This window comes from Egretta garzetta, unplaced genomic scaffold, assembly GCF_000687185.1.
Source record: "Egretta garzetta isolate BGI_Z169 unplaced genomic scaffold, ASM68718v1 scaffold85, whole genome shotgun sequence".
Taxonomy (NCBI): Eukaryota; Metazoa; Chordata; class Aves; order Pelecaniformes; family Ardeidae; genus Egretta; species Egretta garzetta.
In genome coordinates, this window is record NW_009259718.1 from 4,522,688 (window position 1) to 4,543,823 (window position 21,136).

Here is a 21,136-nt window from a genome sequence, read left to right on the forward strand (position 1 = left end):
GTTACTGAAACTGAGTAGGGACCACCTAAGAGTCTGTCATAGCTAGGAGATGGGGTTTTTAAACTTATTTTTTCACATAAGATCTCATTTTCTGTCTGACCTCTACAGGTAACACTATTCTCTATATCCTGGTTCTTCAACTCAACAAGGCCTTTGCCTGACATATGTACAATCTCATCCTCGCTTATGAAAGGAATAACATGGGGCAGGAAGCCCTGGACCAGGTTCCTAATAACAAGGGACTCACTCCATCCAAGCTAGCAGGGTTGAAAGGCAATGCGATAAGGAGTACGTGAACAGCATTCAGATTACCTAAAACTGTTGTCACTGTATCAACTCCTGAAGAGAAGTTGATGGATTACTTGTGTATGGGACCATTTAGATGCAGAAATGCAACAGCCCAAGGTAAAACATGATAAGACTGGATCTCTGCTGATCCAGAGAGAACTTTGCAACTCCTGCATCATCACACAGTGTTTCAGAGAACTATTCTGGTCAGTAGTGACTTAAGAGATGAAACATCTATTACTAATCACCTAACATTACAGCAAGGACTTGGGCCAGTCCTGGCTGAGGGAGAAGTAGACCTCTGTTAGACTGGTAATGCTTGTAACACATGGGGAGTTTTGGAAGGCTTTCCACCCTGTTAGTGACCCAGGTCACCCTACTTAGCTTGAGAACCTGTTAACATCAGAGACTGACAAGGCCATTCTCCCTGACAGCAAGTCAGTTAGGAAGTCTGGGGAGACTATAGAGATTGATTTGAGTAAATGTTTTTATTGTTTCAGCTGTTCCCATCTCATTAATTAGATGTTTCAGCACCTCATACAGAAACCAAAACACGTCCAATGGAATTTTGGCCCTTTGACCTCCACCTTGTATGATGTCACTGAGACTGACTCATGGGAAGATAACCATTCTATCTTGGAACTTACCATCACATCAAGCAAGAAAGAATGATATTATTTTATCTCTAACTCCTTCTTTCACTGAGAAAGTTTTGCATGCTTTCCAAATACCCCAACGTGTTAGAATTGCCCATATGTTGAAAGCCAGGAGTGCAGCTGTTACAGTGGAACATCATGACTGGCACAACCTCAGAGAAATTTGGGCTGAATGGCCAATAATGGCCTGATCCCAGTGTCCTCTTTTCCTCCTAAGTGCTCCCTTATGCTACGTTCTTTCTCTGTTGTCATTATGGGGTGATTTGTCTTTAAATATCTGCAGTGGCAGTAAAGCAGTGAATAGGTCAGTGAGAAAAACTGTTGCTTTTTCTACTAGTCTTTCTCTGCCTGTGGCATTTCAATCATTTGTGTTTGACAGGAAGAGCGAGGTACAGCTAAGACTGAAAGGTTCTACTTCATCCTGATTTGTGATAACTTTGGCAATGACAGTCTTCCCAGCCTGTGGTGAGTTGTTCATAGATTACTCTTCTCCTGACTGACAATGTAAATTTAGTCTGGTTTCTTTTCTGATGGCATGGGTGATCCTTGATCTTGCTCCTGTTACTGAGCTGTGAGTCTGAAGAGGAATAAATATGGATGTAGCTATTTCTGTATCCTGTCTGTGTTCTGTGTGCACTACATGAACTTCTTCACCATGTGCTGCATTTACCAACCTCTGAAACTTCAAGACAACACCAAAACAAATCAAAGAGGCAATACTATATATGTACAGAAACTGTTGCAGGTATCTGATACTTTGTGTCCCCTTCAAACCCCAAAGTGACTCGGCCTACATAGGGAGTCCTTAGTGTCAGCCACCAGGAATGACTGCAAAAGGTGGCCACCCTGCAGACGTAATGGAGCAACTCAAGAGCTTCACCCTAGTTTTCGCAGGTCACAATAACAAGGCAACATAGGCTTCAGTATGTCCTATATTTGGAGTTCCTGAATAAGCTTTTATGGCCTGCACTGAAATTCAGCATGACACTGCAAAAGATTGCCTGTTATTCAGTTATGGGCATTGTGTGTGCCTGTCTAAGCAGTATTTCTCATACTTGTAGTGTGTCACTACAAAGGAAGAAATAGCACTTCCTCCTGAGAAGCACACTTTAAATCCTACAACATTGTCCAAAACTTTAAGGCATTCTGAAGCTGGCTATTTCCAGTTCTGGGGATATTTAGGCTACATGATGGAGTCAAGATAAGGGGCAGGTCCCTACTATGTGGACTAGCTAAACAAGTGGCTATTATGTGACTCTGTATTAGTCTGCCTTTTTTATTTAAAATCTCTTCCCTCATTCTCTTGCTCTTGTGTGTGAAAGGTATGTAAAGGTGTTAATGGTGATTTCTTCTTATCAATACCTTTCAGAAAGTGATGATTTATTTCCATTTTGTGGATGAGGAAGAACTGCTTGTGATTTTTAGTGCCCCAGTTCAATGGACAGTATGAAGTATCCGTGGCCATATTCTGTGGAATAGGCATATAGGTGAACTCTTTGGCACTTCAGATGTCCAGAATCTCTGAAAATCATCCTGTACTAGGTTGTCTACAACTGTGAACCTGACTATAAGGTGATCGGGTAGCCATCTTCTGTTAGCAGTTGAGACCTAAATCTGTTTTCTTTAAACTAAATCATGCTGAGTTCTCTAGGCTGCAGAGTTTCATAATAACACTGAGAATTATGACAGAAGCTATATCATGAGGAGGATTTTTTTGTGTTGGTCACCACTGGGCCTGCTTAAATGGACCCTTACAGTCATATACTGGTCAGTTTCCTCTTAGAGGAATCTTATGTCACTCCTGAGGATAGCCTCTGGCTGGTCACAGTGACAGGAGCTATAATAATACTGATCTTGGAGATAAGAGAGAACAGTTTACACTTACAATATTTCCTCAGTTTGCAATTTGACTGAATACAAATGTGAACAGTGGATACCTGTTAAGTTCCAAATATCTTCAGACTTGGAGCAACCAAATACTTTGGACAGACCATCTTGGGAGGGCCTTCCCACATGGTAATGTAAGGTACCAATATTCCAGATTTCAGAGAGATTTTGTTTCTGGGATGTATGTAACAACATTTGCATTTTATAGACAGAGGGAGGATGTTGTCAAGGAATACTAGCAAATGGAAGGTACCTGATGTGGCAGCAATGTAGGAGTAGGTGTCATTCTAACTGCATTTTTGCCTCTTCTTCCTTTGCAGCATCACATATGCTTGCATGATTCTGGTAATCATGGTGATCCATCTCACCACCACAACTCCTTTACCCTGATGCCAGGATGGTGCAATGCCATGTACTTCGCACGAGGCTTCCAGATGCTTGGACCCTTTACCATCATGATCCAGAAGGTAAATTAAAGGATTCCTTTGATGGTGAGAGAAATATTAATAAATGTACCAGGGAGAGCTACACAGCCTAGCAGTTTTAGAATTATTCTGTACTTAAGTACAGGCTAGGACTGTAGCTCAAGCCTATTGGCAGAGCGGCCACAGATTCCAAGATTGGTACCTGAAAACCATTTAAGGAATATTTCTCCTTTACTTAGGAAGTCATCCTAAGGGGAAACACTGGGTGGTAGGAAGTATTCATAATTCTTGCTGGGTAATGTGAAAGAAGTCACATCCTTTCCACTAACAATGGCAAGGATGGATGAATGTGTTCAGTCCACAGAACGTCACAAAACAAGGCACAGGAGATGAGCAGGAAGCATTCCTGTTGGAATTCACAGTTTTGATGGATATAGGCCAAGTCAAGAGTAGAGTTAGGACACTGAATTTCAGGAGAGCAAACTTTCAGTTGTTTGAGGAGTTAGTGGATGGGACCCCCTGGGAAACTGCCCTCAGGGTTAAAGGAGCTGAACAGAGCTGGCAGTTCTTTAAGGGCATTTTTCTTAGAGCACAAGAGCTCTGGATTCCCATGTGCAAGGCAAGAAGGGCAGGAGACCAGCATGACTTGGTAAGGACCTCCTGGTCAAACTGAAATGTAAGAAGGAAATGCACAGGAAGTGGAACCAGGAACATATATCCTGGGAAGAATACAGGGATGCTACCTGAATGTGTATGGATGGGACCAGGAAAAATGGAGCTGAATTTGGAAATTCTTTCAATTGAAAATAATAATAAAGCTGGTTTCTACAGGTACATTGGCCCAGAAAAGGAAGATTAAAGAAAATGTACACCCCCTTCCCCTGATAAATAAGACCAGAGAACTGGTAACAACCAACGTAGAGAAGGCTGAGGTACTAAACAATCTTTTTGGCTCAGTTTTCAATGGCGATCTCTTTCCCCACATCTCTCAGGCCCCTGAACCTCCAGGCAGGGACTACAGGAATGAACTCCCACCCACTGTAAGTGAAGATGAGGGTAAAGACCACCTAAGGAACCTGAACATACATAAATCCATGGGACCCAACAAGATGCATCCCAAGGCCCTGAGAGAATTAGCTGATGTAGTCGTCAAGCCACTTTCCATCATGTTTTAAAAGTCATGGCAGTCAGGTAAAGTCCCCAGTGACTGGAAAAAGGGAAACATCCCCCCCATTTTTAAAAAGAGTTGGGAACTACCAACCAGTCAGACTTACCTCTGTGCCTGGTAAAATCATGGAATTGATCCTCCTGGAAGATATGTTGAAATATACAGAAGACAGGGAGGTGATTAAAGACAGCCAACATTGCTTCACCAAGTGCAAGTTTTGCCTGACTAATCTAGTGGCCTTCTACAATGGAATGACTGCATCAGTGGAAAAGGGAAGAGCTACAGGTATCATCTACATGGACTTCTGTAAGGCCTTTGATATGGTCATCTGTGATAGTCTTGCTGCTAAATTGGAGACATATGGGTTTAATGGATGGACTGTTACATGGATAAGGAATTGGCTGGATGGCCATGCCTAAAGAGTTACAGTCAATAGCTCAATATCCAAGTGGAAACCTGTAACAAGTGGTGACTCTAGGGGTCCGTATTGGGACAATACTATTTAATACCTTTATCAGTGTGTCATTGATAGTGGAATTGAGTGCACTTTCAGCAAGCTTGCAGATGACACCAAGCTGAGTGGTGTTGTTGAGATGCTAGAGGGAAGGGTTGCCATCCAGAGGGACCTTGAGAGATTTAAGGATTGGGTCCATGTGAACCTTGTCAAGTTCAGCAAGGCCAAGTGCAAGGTCCGGCACCTGGATTGGGGCAATCACCAGGATCAGTACAGACTGGGAGATGAATGGCTTGAGGGCAGCCCTGTGAAGGACTTGGGGATACTGGTAGATAAAAAATTGTATGTCAGCCAGCCATGTGTGCTTGCAGCCAAGACAGCCAATCATATCCTGGGTTGCATCAAGAGAAGTGTGTCCATCAGGTCAAGGGAGGTGATTCTGCCCCTCTGCTCTTGTGAGACCCCACCTGGAGCACTGTGTCCAGCTCTGGACATGAACTTTTTAGAGCTGGTCCAGAAGAGGGTCACAAAAATGGTCACAGGGCTGGAACAGCTCTCCCGTGAAGAAAGGCTGAGAGAGTTGGGGTTGTTCAGCCTGGAGAAAACAAGCCTCTGGGGTGAACTTCTTGTGGCCTTTCAATATATAAAGGGGGCTTATAAGAAAGATGAAGACAGACTTTTTACCAGGGCCTGTAGTGACAGGACCAAGGGCAATGGTTTTAAACTGATAGCTTTAGCTTAGATATAAAGAAGAAATTTTTTACAATGAGGGTGGCGAGACACTACTGGTTCTGGTTTCCATGTCTGAGTATTGTTTGAATGGTTTACCTCCTTGATGATAGGTAACAATAAGCGGTGACACTTTTGGAAAACATGCCATTTCCCCTTTATTGGGGAAAACACTCTAAAAAAATATAAAAGTTCTGCATTTGCATAAATAAAAATGCTGACTGTAATACTGCTATAACATGGATATTGATGTTTATGGTTTGGGGCATAAATAGAACAACAATTTGATGGAGCAGAAAAACAGTCTTACACCCAACTGTCTAACAGACACTTCAATATGTTGATTTAGAGCATCAAGTCATTCTGCTGTCAGCACATTAGAGTCCTCCCACTGGATCATTTGGATAGTACTTTTCATCCTCAGAGCAAAAAATATTCAGTATAGTATTCACTGGTACGCTACAAACCTGAAGAAAATTAAATTAGTTCTCAGGTTTACGTTCACGGAATTACGGTTAAATCTATACTTTATTTTGCCTATGCTGCCATCTAACCAGATGATGAAACAAGATAGAGGACCGGATGATCAAAGAGACAAGATCCAAAACCAGACCCTTGATTCAACTTGGTATGCCAAAAAGTGAAAAAGTAGGGTAGATTGATGACTAAAATATTAAGGACACCATTACTTAAGAAATTAAGAGCAGTTCAGTATTGTGGTATCTTTACTATGATGGATCAACTTTAAAAGAGGACTGGAAGAGGTGCAAGTTATTTTTCATTTCTATCATCAGATTAAAAGACTAGATAATTCACACGGTAAGTTCCTACATGAATGGGATCCCAGATCTCAATCGATGTGTGGACAAAACATCAAGTTGCTATGATATACATGTGCAGTGCAGTCCTGTGCAACCCCAACAGCACAGTATCATTGGAGTTATAGAATAAATCGCAGGATAATTTTACAGCATAAGCATCTAGATCCACTAAAACACTTTACCACCTACATGTCCAAGCCTGTGATCCATAGTTCCCCCACCTGATCTATTTAGGTAAGAGGGTGTAGTTGTTTAAGATTTTGTTGACTGAGTTATTTTAGATCCTAGGATACTGCTGCTATGCTTACCCATCAGATCACATGTGTGTGACTTAGAGTTTATCTCAAGTCTAGCTTTGCTCTTGTAAGGGACCTGATCTGATCGGTACTCTCTGAATATAAATAACAAATCAAAGCAGGCATGGAAAAAATTGATAGAATACAAAACAGCAGTCATGAACAAATATTTGGCAGGTGGTAAGGCCTACTTGTGATAAGGCCATTAGATCTTTAGGTGATGGAGACAAAAATTCTGGATTGCTTTCCTTGTTTAGACATTTTATCTTTGCAAATCCTTAATAATAATAGAAAAAAATGCATTAGCAGTATGGCCCAGGATTTGGGACTCCTTTGCCCTTGGAGCGCCAGAAAATTGAAGCCACACATTCAGTCCTCACTGTGTTTAAGAAGAGCTTACAACTCAGAATTAGCTAGATGCCTGATTCTTCTGACAAGGAGGTCCTGAACAAGCAAAGAAAAACTGTGTCACTGATATATTTTCCTTAATTCAAGTGGTTCCTGTGACTGTTTGCTTTGAGATTTGGATAGCAAAACTCTGATAAAATGGACCTTATTTCGTCCAGTCTTGACCTATGGACAATTTCATGGTCTATTATTTTGCAGATTGACCGAACTGACGGAAGACTGGTTAGCATTGTAAATACCAATATAAAGATCCATTTTTTGAAAACTCTCATCTAAGGCAGTCCCTTGACAGCTGAGAAAAAAAGAGTGCACATGCTATCTACACAGAATGGATTTCCTAAAAAACCATTTATGTCAGAAGGATCTGGATGTCCTAGCAGACAAAGAACTCAATTGTGAAAGGCTTACTGTGGTCTGTGGGTGAATAAACAGCAAATAGAGTTAGTGTGACAGGCTGATTTTCTGTCCATGTATGGTATTAGTGAGACTGATTTTGTCTGTTCTTGATATTCTCCTCCTAAAAAGGATGCTCAAAAATGTGACAAAGAACCATAACAATGATGTGAGGGCCAAATGACATGTGTGACAGGGAGACATCTAAATTTTTCATTTTTTTTTAAAGTAAAAAGGGGTGAATATGTGACCTGATGATGGTGGAAAATGCAGAAATAAAAGATTACAAATAGCTCTTCATCCTAATTGGGTAGTGCACAAAAAGTGCCAGGCAAAATGCACTTAAAAATTATCATGACAGTAAGATTAAGTAGCCATGGGGAAAAACTGGTAGTTTTGTTATTCCTGAATTAATCAAGATTAGATGCCTTTCTAGCAAAGATTCTTCAGTCAAGTGTGAGTTAAACTCAACAGTGGGTAAAGAGGTGAAATGTAATGTCCTGGAGGGTAAAGGAGATCAGACTAGGTGATCCCTCTTCTGTCTTAATTTCCATGGAAATATGCTCACGCTTCTTTATGAGAAGCCTGGGTCTTATTGCTAGTACTTTGTCTAACCTGCAGACAATATTTGGAGATCTTGCACAAACTTGGGTCCATAAAGGGAGGGCTTATTTAGGGAATCTAAATTTAGGATATTAATTCAGAGGAAGAGAAGAGGATTGCTGGAATTTGATCAAGCTTCCAAAAAATTCCAATACTGTAATAAGAGAGAATCTACATTCTTCTCATTCTTCAGAAACAATATGGATTTACTGTTGTTATTCACGTGTTCCCTAGAATTTCCCAAAGTGTATGACTGAATACAGCATAGCTAAGCATTGGATTTGTCCTACAATACAATGTATGCATGATGTAGCTGTTCTATTTCTTTCATTCCAACTGGCTTGGATAACTCAGGAGGTGAGGACAGAATATTGGCCCATCATTACCAAACAGGACACTGAAGTCAGGAGCCTTGAAGACTGTAAGAAGAGGTAACTGAAGTAGTTAGAAATAAATAAACTTAGACATAGACACACAGAAGAGATGTGGCTGTCTTGTCCTGTTGTTTGGGCTAAATTCTGATACTGTAGTTTACAGAGATAATCAGATTATTCTGACCAAGGCCATGATAACGGTATTGGTTTTTTTTTTTCCTTTTCTTCTTATTTTTCCTTCTTTCTTTTCTCTGTTATCTTTTTACATCATCTTCCAGACCCAAGATCTTGATGAGTTGAGCCACTTCCACCCCACTTTTAGCACCTTTGAGCTCTTCCTCAGCATCACTGATGACCTATCAACTATGAAGTGGACCTACCCTTTATGTAAGGCACAATTTGTTCAGCCTTTGCTGTTATTGCTCCTTATGCTCAACTTGTTCCTTGCCATGGTGGGTGGCACCCACTGGGGAGTGGCTCATGAGAAGGATGAGCTTTGGAGAGCACAGGTGAGAAAACTGTTCAGCTATGTAACTCCCTGTTGCGAATTATGAAGAGTGTGTTGGAAGGGACAGACTGCTTGCCTGTCCTGGAAGGAACAGAGTTGGGGCATGTTCAGTTGAGAAGAGTTGTGGATTTTCTTATGGAGGGAAGAACTGAATCCTTATGAGTAAAGGTAGGGCTGTATAAGAAGTACATGTAAATGTTTCATGAATTCAAAGGTGATTAAAAGTGGGGATTTTATCTTTGCTACATTGGTCTCACGGCAATTATGGAAATACTCTATTTCCTTTTTTTTTGCATCCTTCAACGCCTGCAAATATTTACTTGTTTATATATTTATTTACTGCAGGTTGTTGCTACTACTGTCATGCTGGAGAGGAAGCTTCCATGATGCCTCTGTCCTTGCTCTGGAATCTGTGTCCAAGAATATGGTCTAGGGGACAGATGGAATCTCAGGTAAATTCTGCTAGAGCAGACAACTAAACACTCTAAATTCACATGTGTAAACCCATCAGGAAGGACTACCCTGTTCTAAGAAGTCAGACTCAGTGAAGCAAAACACATCATGCAGGATGGGATTGTTGGGATCTGACGTGCAGTTCTGAAATCTGAAGCTGGACAATAAGCAGAAAAAAGATAGAACCAGAGTTTTAAAAACCTTGTTAAATTATATTAGGTCCCACTCCCATACATCAAGTAGAACGTTTTCATCTACAGTTCATCACCAAGTGAGGAACACACATCATGAAGTGAGCAACACATCTTACAGGGGTCCTAAATAAATGTCTCAACATAGTCACAGCCCCATAAACCATCACTGTTATAAAATGCCTCTTCATGCTTAATCTTGAGTATCACCCAATTCTTTTCCATTCACTGCCAATCTTGAACTGCACTCCTTAAACAATTCCTATTGCCCTGCCTAAGTGTCTTGGGATGATTCTGAGGTGGCATGGAAATTACCTCACATTGTTTGACCTTGTTAAACAAAGATTAAGGGTGGGTATTATTGCTCTCACACAAAAAGAATAGTAAATTCCTTTCTGAAGGGAAGGCATCATCTCACAGCCGTAAGAAAATGGACCACACCTAGGTCTGTGGTACTGAAAGCTGAAAATGCAGTTCAGCTTGCCAGTTGTCCTGCATTCTGCCTGTGCCTGGATAAGAGAAGTCTCAAGAATGGTTCATTGACTTTATGATTTTTATTTGCGTGAAGCTACTCAACCTAAGATCCTCGGTGTTAGCTTAATAACTTAGTACTCTTTCCTAGAGAGGTCTAAGAAGCATCCTAAATTTGAATAAAAACGGTTTAGCAGTCCTAACAATAAACATTACATCCTCACTAAGTTCTATGTGTGTGCAGTTAAGCAGCCGTTCACATGATCCTAAGTATGTCCCTAAGCAGACATTCAGTTTCCTAATTGGTAGGTTTGATAGACTGATCTTTCAGTTTGCAATAATATTTCACCTGTCAAAAAATATATTGCTTCTCAGTATAAATCGCAGGCAACCCAGCTGTTGGACTACTGCTATTTTTACTGTAGTTCTCTTCAATGGGGAAAATCACATTTGTTTATCATGTTCATTGTTATTATTGTTGTTGTTATTTTATTCTTGTTATAAGTCTGCAGAGATGACAGGTTAAAATAGCAACAGTTCTGCAACTTATAGTAGAGACATCAGGGTACATTATAATTACTGTCCTTTTTAACATAGCAGCACTAATTGATCTATTTTTAAATAGCTTATTTCAGATAGTGCCTTCTCATTCATATCTGTCAAACTAGCTGACTTTTCTGAATAAACTTGATTTTCTTATTTTTAATCTCCTGTTCACTTCAGAGTCAAAAAGTACTAGAATCTGTTCTCAGCAACAGAATTGTTTATAAACGATCAATCTGTTACAGCTGTCAAAATGCATGGACAGTAGTAGACTTGTACCAAAATGCATGAAAGAAACAGTTGCATAGATGTAACTAAAATTCTAGTTTTAGCCAGCAGCGTTTATAATTTCTAGTGCTACTGTAAAGTAGAAAAAAATCCAACCTTACTTAGTATGGCCTGAATTTAAGGGATTACTTTTCAGAAGCAAACAGCATTATTGCTGTTAGCTAAGCACAAGTCTTGTATAAGTAACAGACCAAATTCTATGAACTAGTTGAGGCACAGATGCCAATCCATACTCAGACTTGTGGCCTGCTCTTACAGCAGTTGACTAAAAGACCACATTAGTTCAAGGAACAAAGGTCATGGCAGAAACTAGAAAGAAATCTTGATATGTCTTCATGAATTTGCATGGTTCAGCTGAGACTATTTCAGGAAGAGAGTTTTCTCATCACCCAGAAAAGGGAGATAAGATAAGCTACAAGGCTTTCTGAGGGCAGTTAAGCCTTCTCTTCTGTGTTTCAGGTAGCAGAACACCAGGAGGAGCAATTTCCCTTTGAACAGGTCAAAGTTACAAAACAGCAAGCTCTAGAAGACACAATGATTTCTGATGAGCTCAGTGCAGCCCTTTCAGTAACACAAGAGTGGAACAGCTTCACACACAGGGCATGACTATCTTGAATGCCACAACAAAACGTAAGTTCTGAGGGAGGTGCCATTTTTACCATATAGGTTTGAAAAGTGATGGATTAGACTAGCTTTTTAGTAGGACATGAGGTTTGCTCTTCCATGCTGTCGTTTAACGATATCCAGAGATATCATTAATCACTACGTAAGTTGTACTGTCATTGAACCTCTTCTCAACACAATTTCAGGCATGGGTGCAAAAATCTTAGTTTATATGCTTGTCTTTGAATCCCGGGTGAGCAGGTCCTGCTTTTGACTTAAACATAAGCGGGGCAGGGGATGCACAGACATGTAGCTCCTGGCTGAGAATTCCACTTGGCTGCTGAAGCGGCATAGGTGTGAACTTGCTTGCCTGGCATGCTCTTTGGCAGCACGATATATTAACTGACATACTGGTGCAGACCCAGTTGTCTGTCTGGGAGACTGTCCAGCAACAGGCACCAAAAAGGTAGGTGCAAGGAACCTCATCAGGAATAATTACAGAACAGCCTGCCTTAAGGTGAAGTTTCTTTCTGTTTCCAGATAGTGAAAAGTTGATGTTGAAGTGGAAGAGCTACTAGTCTTTGCAATATAATCTTTCCAACTATAGGTATGACACATCTAAGTTTTCATACAAATGTCTAATGCCCTCATGAAGGTCTATGCATTCATACCTGTGCATTTAATTTACTCAGCCTTCTTATGCACTGCATATGATTAATATCATATGGAGTAAATGTGGGCAATAACTGGTTAATCTCCTATTGCTTCTCTGGCAACGAATATGTCTCTCTAAGACTTTCCTGCATTGCTTCTCACTCTTCTGGTGAAGGACAGGTATCAGGTGTCTAGGTGAGTCTCATTTCTTTCCCTTCTGATTCTCATCCCTACCTGTTGAGGGTGGTCATATACTGCAGGGCATCCCAGATGATGCCTGTGGAAACAGAATGTAGGATTTCTGCTTTTAGAAAGACTGAGAAAAGTGAGATCAGGGTATTTCTAATGCTTTTGCCATGAATGCCTTTCCTCCGTGCTTGCAGAGTTGAGGACTGACATGACGACAAATAACACAAGATGCATTGTGACATGACAGCCTTTGCATCCCAAATTATGGAAGAAGTTCAGTACTCTGAAAATAAGGAAAACCTTGGGAATAAAGAGAATGGGGAGACTTCTTACAGAAAAGTTACCCTTTTGCATGCCATCTGTAACCCCATGCCAGTCCCTGTGCAGTTCTAGCCAAAGCCAAGACATCTTGAGACTTGAGCCCTGAGAACTGTCATAGGTACATATCAACCTTGCCTTAGAACAGGAGGAAGAAGAGATCTATGATGTCCAACCACTACTTTCCTGCCTTGGTATAGCAAGTAAATCCCTTTCCTCTGACTGTGAAAACAACTTTGCCATAGACTTCATATGCAAAAGTAAATATCCTACTGCCTGAACTACCACCACGCAGTCCATTTCACTGCAGTTCCCCATAAGGGGCTATTAAACCTCACTGTCATTGGTATGCCATTCAGACAAGGCTCCCATTTTGTCTCCCATTGCATGAAGAGATAGTATGTATTTTCTGCATATAAATTTCCACTAGGCTTGAAGGAGGCCATAGGATTTGAACTAGATCACTAATTTCTCCACTAATCTTGACCACTGAAGGCATGGAAAACATAGCCTGCCATGTTTCCCCAAATGGCCCGCAGAACTTCTAGAATACACTCATATATGAATATGCATGCATGCATTGTTGTCCTCTGGTGAATACATATGGAAGGTGCTAGAGACCACAGATTCCCCTCAACATCTTGTGCTCAATATGCTTTCTGAAGAGGACACCACTTGTTCAGTCTCAGATGCTGTAGGTGAAGCTGACAGTCAGTCAGCATACATGTAACTGGATTTGTGAGTATTACAGGCTTGTAGAAACCCCTTAAAAAGCACACAGATTCAAATTTTCTAGGGTAGGATTCACTCTAGTCTGATGTGTTTGGGTTTTTTTTTAATCTTCACATTCTCTTTGTACTGCTGTGAATGTTTTATTCTTCTTTCCTTGTACTGTTTTTTATTGAATTTTTATATCTTGAAAGAATACGCTGCTATTCTCCCTCTTCAACTAAAAAAAATTAACAATAATATTACTCTAATGGTGTAATAAAGAGCATGAACTGTGTTGGCTATTCCAGTGCCACTATTCTGGAGCACCTGCTATCATATTATGGGACTCTTCAATAACTATGCAACGTGGCTTCTCAGTCTTCAATTGCTGGGTTGACTAGGAGAATCCTTAAATCCATACAGGAATATTATCTGCAGAAGTCATGCTATTCTAGCCTTGACAGCTGGAGAAATATAGTAGGTTCATTACTACTTCACAGTGAGCCCACAGATGGGCACAGATTGGAATAGCTACGGTTACTTCTTCTCTAGACACAAAGAAAGTATCTTTTTATGTAATGTCTTCATCGGGGTCTTGCTTAACAACGCCATTTCCATTTCCCTTCCTATGTGTTGGTGAGGTGAACAACTGCATTGTTTGAGTTCTCCTCTCAAGCTCAGCTTCATATTTTCATACTCCTGCATAGGGATAGATACACAGATACAGTCCTGAAGCTCTGCTCTTCCTCAAAGAAGATCTTTCTTTAAGCAGGTACTAGTCTGTCTGAAGGGAGACATAACTTCTGCCATTCTAGTTACTCTCATACACCTCTACCAGACTACATAGTTGATCCCAAGGACATTGTTACTCATTTTTTAAGGATTGAAATCACTTGTGAGACTGGTGTCCTTCCCTGATCACTCCTGTAAAAGAGCTTCACCTCCCTTGTTCAAATTGTCTATTTGGAGTTGACTACTGCAGGTTTACATTTTCTTCAGAAACAATATTCAGCCAGCTGTGCACATTGATGTAGCTGGTTAGGGTAAGAAAAGAACAAGTATTTTTCAACAGAAAAGGGCTTCAGGTTTTTTTTTCTCTTCACACTCTTCAATGTCTGCAAGGGGGTCAGAAGAGAAAAAAACCCAAATTCTGGGTGCTTGGGATTTCAGAATATCAGAATATTATGCCTTTCCTCTCAAGAATGGGCTTGTGAGGACCAGAACCTATTTATTTCCCTTTCCACTTGCAGATTCAGCAGTATGGATTCTAGGAATCCTTATTGTTCCATTCTGTTGCAGTCCCATAAATAGTTACATAGCACCAAGGACTTGCTGTTCCTTGCGTCAGCACAAAGCATTAGTAAGTCTCCCTCCTTGATCATGGAGCAGACCCAAGCACTGCACATGAAATGGCACAGAATTTTGAGCCCTTTACCAGGTGACACACCTCATTGCTTACCACCTATTGTACACTAACTGGAACTTGAGTTCTGGACCAAGTCATAGCCTGATGCTCACCTCCATCTGAGTAATAATCTCTCACACCGTGATGGCATTCTTTTGGAAAAAATGGTAATTTTTTGTGCTTTTATTATGTCTTTCTATCTTTGTTGGGCTCCCAGACACAGATGAAGCCTGCTGATGGCTTTGTAAAGTTGTCCGATACCTTTTGTTGGTAGAGGCAACAGGTGCTTGTGATTTATCCAAGCTATTATTCCATCTCTTCCCCCTGTTATTATAACTTCCCCTCCCCCAACCCATTCCCAATATATGATGTCAGCCACATTTAAATGCCACCAGTTATTTAGCTCTACTTTCAAATCATGGCAAGGCCGTTTCTGTTTGTGGAACAGGACATGTAGCGTACACTCTCTGGGTGCATTAAGTTATCAAGTAGCATACTGACATCTCTTTTTCTTACAGTGAAAATCCCTCTGAATTCCCCCAGAACCTTTCCAGAGTTTGAGACTAGCAGAATAAGGATGGTGTAATCATCACACTTCAACTGGTTCAAGCTGATTCAAATAGACTCGCATGAGCTGGATGCTGTTTAGAATCTTTTTCTGGTGACCAACGAGGGTGATGCCAATATGCTGGATATCTCTGCAAGAGAATAGAGGATGTGTAAAGCGTTAAAATGGGCTTCTTGTTCTGAACAGTCCTAGTCCATTTCCCTGTAGATCCAAATCAATGTGTATGGATATATGTGTGTGTGTATCTTTGAGAAACAGTTGACAAGCCTTCTGCTTTTGCTTGCAAATGTATGTGGGTGGAGGGGATGTCAGCAGAACTTAGTAAGTTATGATACAAAAAGAAGTGGTGGAAGTAGGCCATGAAAATGATCAGAGGGCTGTAACACCTCTCCCATAAAGAAAGGCTGAGAAAGTTGGGGTTGTTCAGCCTGGAGAAGGCTTTGGGGAGTTCTTATTGCAGCCTTTCAGTATATAAAGGGGGTTTACAAGAAAGATGGAGAGAGACTTTTTACCAGGGCCTGTAGTGACAGGACTGGGGCAACTGTTAAACTGAAAGAGAATAGGTTTAGATTGGATATAAAGAAGGGTGGTGAGACACTGGAGCAGGTTGCCCAGAAAAGTTGTGGATGCCCCATCCCTGGAAGAGTTCAAAGTCAGGTTGGATGGGGCTTTGAGCAACCTGGTGTACTGAAAGATGGAGGTTTGGTGGTTGGGAAGCTTTGACAGAAATCAAGTGCTATGCAGTCCCACGTGCTTGGTGTGCATTCACCTGGATAGAGACGGATCAGCACATGGTGGTGGGAATCCATTTGTGTTCTAATTGTGTCTTTGGGCTCATGGTAAGTGTGTTGGACCAATAGTCCTTTGTTGGACCAGATAGTCTTTAAAGGCCCTTTTCAACCCAAACCATTCTATGATTCTAAGAATGTTCCTTTTCCTGGCTCCTGTCTTCTACATAACACTTCAACCCAGTATGTGGTATGGCTAGTTCTATGCATCTCCTTAAAAGTGGTTATTACCTGTGGCAGCTGTCATGAACATTTTGATGTAATAGTCTCTCTGCAACACTGACAACATGTTTTATAGTGTACATGGGATAGAAACAGATTACAAATGTACAGTGATATGGAGGGTGTCCAGAGGCCCTAATAAGACATAAGAAACAGTACCTACATTGTTCTGGCTTCCCTCTCCTTTTTCATGTGGATGTATTCTCCATATAGCCCTTGCTAAATATTTCTCAGACTGCTTTCTCTTTCTCCATGGAGAAATCAGTGTCTGGTATCTTCTGCTCTCTGCCCCTCTACTTACTCCAGAGTCATGCGTGATATGACATCGAATGTAATCAGACCAGCCTGGTCAAAATTCTCCTTGTAACGACCCATCTTGATAGCATCCAACCACTCATGGGCATTGCTGAGTGAAGGGAAATCTGGAGAATTGTTGCTCAGGAGAGGCTGAGATGGTCTGCAAAAGAGGCAGGTTTTAAAAACCCAAGTTATCAGCATCAGCTGACCACACTAGTAAGACCAAAGTTATGAGAGAGACAGAACGCAACCTCTGAAGAGCACAGAATGGAGAAAAATGGTATTTGTTCTTCATGCCCAGATTCCTAAATCCCACCTTGATGCCCTGTTTCTAGACTACCTGTGTTCCCTTTTCTGCCTGAAAACAATCATTCCAACCAAAGAAATTGATCCCTCCCATTTTAAACTCTTTCAGGCACAAGCTCTTGTTACCACAGAGATGAGACCTTATAACTTTTTACCTTTGTGACTAGCTTTCCCTCTCCTAGATGCACTCCTTGGATCAGAAAGTAACCTATGAGACAATGAGTGCATTCTTTCAGCTCTGACACCCATCAGATAAAAGTGTAGCAGTAAAAGGCCAAAGAAATGACTGTTTATACATGGCATTTGCTCTTTTCCCTGTCATCTGAATCTGTCCCAAAGCTGTAACTCTCTTATGTCCTTTTTTTCAGTAAACTGGACATGGCTAAGCACTTTTCCCCTCCTCCAATTGTGGAGTACATTGCAGTGGGACAAGTTTTATAACCACAGAGAAAAACCCTCCAGGCCAGCAGGATGTAATTCTGTCATCAGGCCAACAGCCATTTAATCTTGGCACCATTTACCCTCCCAGAGACTTCTCCTTCGCTGACCTACTGCCTCTGGTTCCATCAGGCTGCAAAATGCATTTGGGAAAATATGGGATGCAAGCTGTAGTTCTAATTAGTTTTAGCTACATATTTCCTTCCCACCATAAGCTAAGGTCTTCTCTTCCTTCATTACCTCTTGTGTGACAATACTGTGTGACCACAGAATATCCTGTGTAGCTGCACCCAAATGTGTCCCTCCCTTCATTCCCTAAGATCCCTCACTCATGTTCATCCACAGTGCATCTCATAAAGAGATTTATCTCACCTCACATTCAGCAGTCACAAGTCCTCATCACCCATTAAGTGAATTAGGATATACAGTTCTAACTTTCTCCCCCTTTTTTTTTTCCCTTCCTATTTGGTCCCAGTCTTACATTAGAGGGTTGAAAAAAATGCTATAAAGCCTGAGTTACTGCTTTCTTTTCCTCATGATGCCTACCCAGAGACAAGCCCTATTATTTTGCACTAAATCCTCATCTCACCTGCTGCTCCCAGTGCCGGTGGCTTTGAGGGCAGATGGCTTGCGGATCATTTTATCTAGGGCACTGACTATTTGCTCAAATTTGGGTCTCTGAACCCGTTCCTTCTGCCAGCAGTCAAGCATCAGCAAGTGCAAAACAGTTGGGCAGTCCGGGGGTGGTGGCAGGCGATAGTCCTGGTCAATGGCATTAATTACCTGCAGGAAAAGAAGAACAAAGCTTTATCACAGCTGGGAAAATAAAAGACAAACAAGCTTCAATCACTTGGTGGTGTATGACTTTTTTCTACTTGAAATGATACAGAACAGAGAGGCAGATGTACGTTCTCACCACTTCTAAAACTTACATCCTGATTGGACATGTCCCAGTAAGGCCTCTCACCATATGACATCACCTCCCACATGACAATGCCATAGCTCCAGACATCACTGGAGGAGGTGAACTTGCGATACTGGACAGCTTCAGGGGCAGTCCAACGGATGGGGATTTTACAGCCCTAGAAAGCAGTCAGAGAGTGATCAGAATGTTAGTGAGATAAAGACTATTTGTGAAAATGACATCACTGAACTGATCAGATGGAGTGCTAGTCCAGTTGATGCTGTGTTGTAGACATCGCTGGTTTAAATTCAGACTGTGTTGAAGGTTTTCACCTTCTTCTATTGGCAAATACAGATGAAAAAACAGAATCATGCTCCCTTGCTGCGACAAATCTGGCAATGATTTTAGTATTTATAGCTCTACCTTGCAGCATTTGAAAGGTGACAGACAGTCAAATCCTCCTGGAAGTCACCACCATTTGGAAATCTAAAGCCATTTAAACAAACCCAACCTGCAACACCAAGGACAGATACACTGAGTGGCTAGCATTAACTCCTTCCTCTTTCCATCTTGACCTTTCTGACTGCAGGTATGACCTGCCAGATGAAATATCATTCAGGTGGTGGTTCTTCAAAACATATACATCTAAAACTTGTTTCACTTTTCAGTGACTGAATTCTTCATTCGCTGCATACCAGATGGATGTTTCAACCTACTTGTTATGCTCCCACCCCTTTTGTGGTATGTATAACAGGTGTCACAGAGCTTCATAGGCAATAAGTTCATTTGATGGTTGGTTGTAAGCCCATATACTTATGCCAGTTATCTTATCTGCAGGAAAAACCCAACTCTTTCCTCAAAGGGTGGTAGTACAGGACTTCAGTCTCTCCTTCAATACTTTGTACTTCCTGTAAGAAGCTAATGAAAGGGGAAAGATAACACCTACATCAGGTTCTGACGTTTGTCCTATTCTTCATCATTCCACAAAGAACGGCACTGAGACTCCATTTCACATGGCAGAGTGGATCAGATATTGAGTTATTTTTGGTTTTTTGCTGGCTTGGAACAGACAGCCCACAAGACAGAAGGCTCTACCCCACTGGTCTCTCTGGTCTCAAGATGGACTAAAAAAGGTACCCCAAATCAAGGAGGAACACAGAAAAAAACTATAGATGTCAGCACTACAGTAATTCACTCCATAGTCGTAACTCACCAGAGCTCCAGTATAGGTGGGATTTGAAGCATCATCCTCCAAAAAACGGGACAAACCAAAGTCTGACACCTTGCACACGAGGTTACTGTTGACTAAAATGTTACGAGCTGCCAGGTCACGATGCACATAGTTCATGTCTGAAAGGTAGCGCATGCCAGCTGCAATCCCCCGTAGCATTCCCACCAGCTGCAACACACTGAACTGTCCCTCCTTCTGCTGCAAGTGAGGAGGCAAATATAAGCTTTTATGACCACAGAACATGAAGCCAATAGGGAAGACTGACAAAGAGCAAAGTAACAAGGTTGATTTACGAAGTTAGAGAACATATATCTTAACTTCAGCCAAAATCTGAAGGTTCAGGGACAGCAAATAAGAAAAGAGGGTGGGCTTAAAGCAATGAGTCTCAAATGAAGTCAGACAATGGTGATCTTTTTCTGAAGACAAACCTGATATTGTGGCCATATCCTCCTTTAGCATCCTATGCCTACTCTCATTTATTACTAAGATGGCTAGATGAATGGGAGCAGACAAATCTGCTCTTAATGTTTTAAAATCTTTACAATGGGTTCTATGCAATTCTACACAATGGTTTCATGTGCTCTTCAAAATGTACCTGCCAAAGCAATTGTGCTTCACTTAGCATCTGAATCAGTAAAAAATGAAGTGAAGCATCTATACTACAAAAATGTCTGTATTTATGTTTCATTACTAGAAGAAACACTGGGAACTCTGAATCCAAAAATAACTACAAGTTTCATTAGTCCATTACAATGTTCAAACTTGAAAACATTCAGTGGAATAAAGTTTGTAAAATATTATTAGAAAGGCAAACTTTGGAGAATGCACATAAGGAACTAGAAGGCTGTGTACAAATATAAACAATTTAGTATTAATTATTTAAGATGAAGGGGTCTAAAATAAGGAAGAAATTTTACACGATGGGTGACCTTTTGGAATATTTTCACCATGTTGGCCCAAACCCACTTACTCTGGTAATTTACTATTATCTCTACTTCACCTGAAGAAGGCAACTAAGGACTTATAGAGACAGGGGTGAAGAGGAAGGACAGGTGAAATTATCACATCTGAGACTGGCACACAGCAAGATGAAGAGGTAACAGTTGTGGGAGACTCTGGTTGTGGTACCCTGAGGAAGGAATCCAGTGATCCATTCTCCATGAACTCTGTCACAATCATGACTGGTCGGCTCTTGGTGACCACACCCTCTAGATGGATGACATTGGGATGCTCAAATTGTCCCATGATGCTGGCTTCGCTCAGGAATTCCCGCCGCTGTTCATCTGTGTAACCTGACTTCAGGGTCTTAATAGCTACTGTGTATTCACGCTTCCCTGGGTGTTTTAGGCGACCAAAGCACACCTCTCCAAACTCTCCTGTCAGGGAGGGAAGAAACACACTTCAAGTAGGGAAACACAGCAAGGAATTTTAGTCAGGTGCACTACAACACTCTACTATGGAAGATTCCATGTGCTGCTTGGAAATAGGATTACTAGTACTGTTTGGATCAAAGTAAAGTTCTTGATGAAGGCTCTGAATTCAGTCA

General features: G+C 41.2%; 2 protein-coding genes across 2 annotated transcripts in view; one reads left to right on the forward strand and one right to left on the reverse strand.

Annotated features, from left to right (window-relative positions):
- The first annotated feature begins 200 nt into the window (after positions 1-200).
- LOC104126615 (transient receptor potential cation channel subfamily V member 5-like) lies at positions 201-11,562 on the forward strand. The gene is given in 9 exon segments (XM_035894621.1): positions 201-288; positions 1,514-1,689; positions 2,730-2,817; positions 2,890-2,965; positions 3,152-3,204; positions 3,207-3,298; positions 4,943-5,206; positions 8,781-9,011; positions 11,416-11,562. Coding segments are annotated over 9 exon segments (1,215 nt in total).
- Positions 11,563-15,425: 3,863 nt separating this feature from the next.
- EPHB6 (EPH receptor B6) overlaps positions 15,426-21,136 on the reverse strand; it is an 87,272-nt gene continuing 81,561 nt past the window's right edge. Inside the window, exons 14-19 of the mRNA XM_035894622.1 lie at positions 20,719-20,966; positions 19,573-19,788; positions 18,388-18,537; positions 18,045-18,238; positions 16,716-16,871; positions 15,426-15,534 (exon numbers count right to left, since the gene is read on the reverse strand). Coding sequence (XP_035750515.1) covers positions 15,426-15,534; positions 16,716-16,871; positions 18,045-18,238; positions 18,388-18,537; positions 19,573-19,788; positions 20,719-20,966 — 1,073 coding nt within the window. The remainder of the gene's footprint in view (positions 15,535-16,715; positions 16,872-18,044; positions 18,239-18,387; positions 18,538-19,572; positions 19,789-20,718; positions 20,967-21,136) is intronic.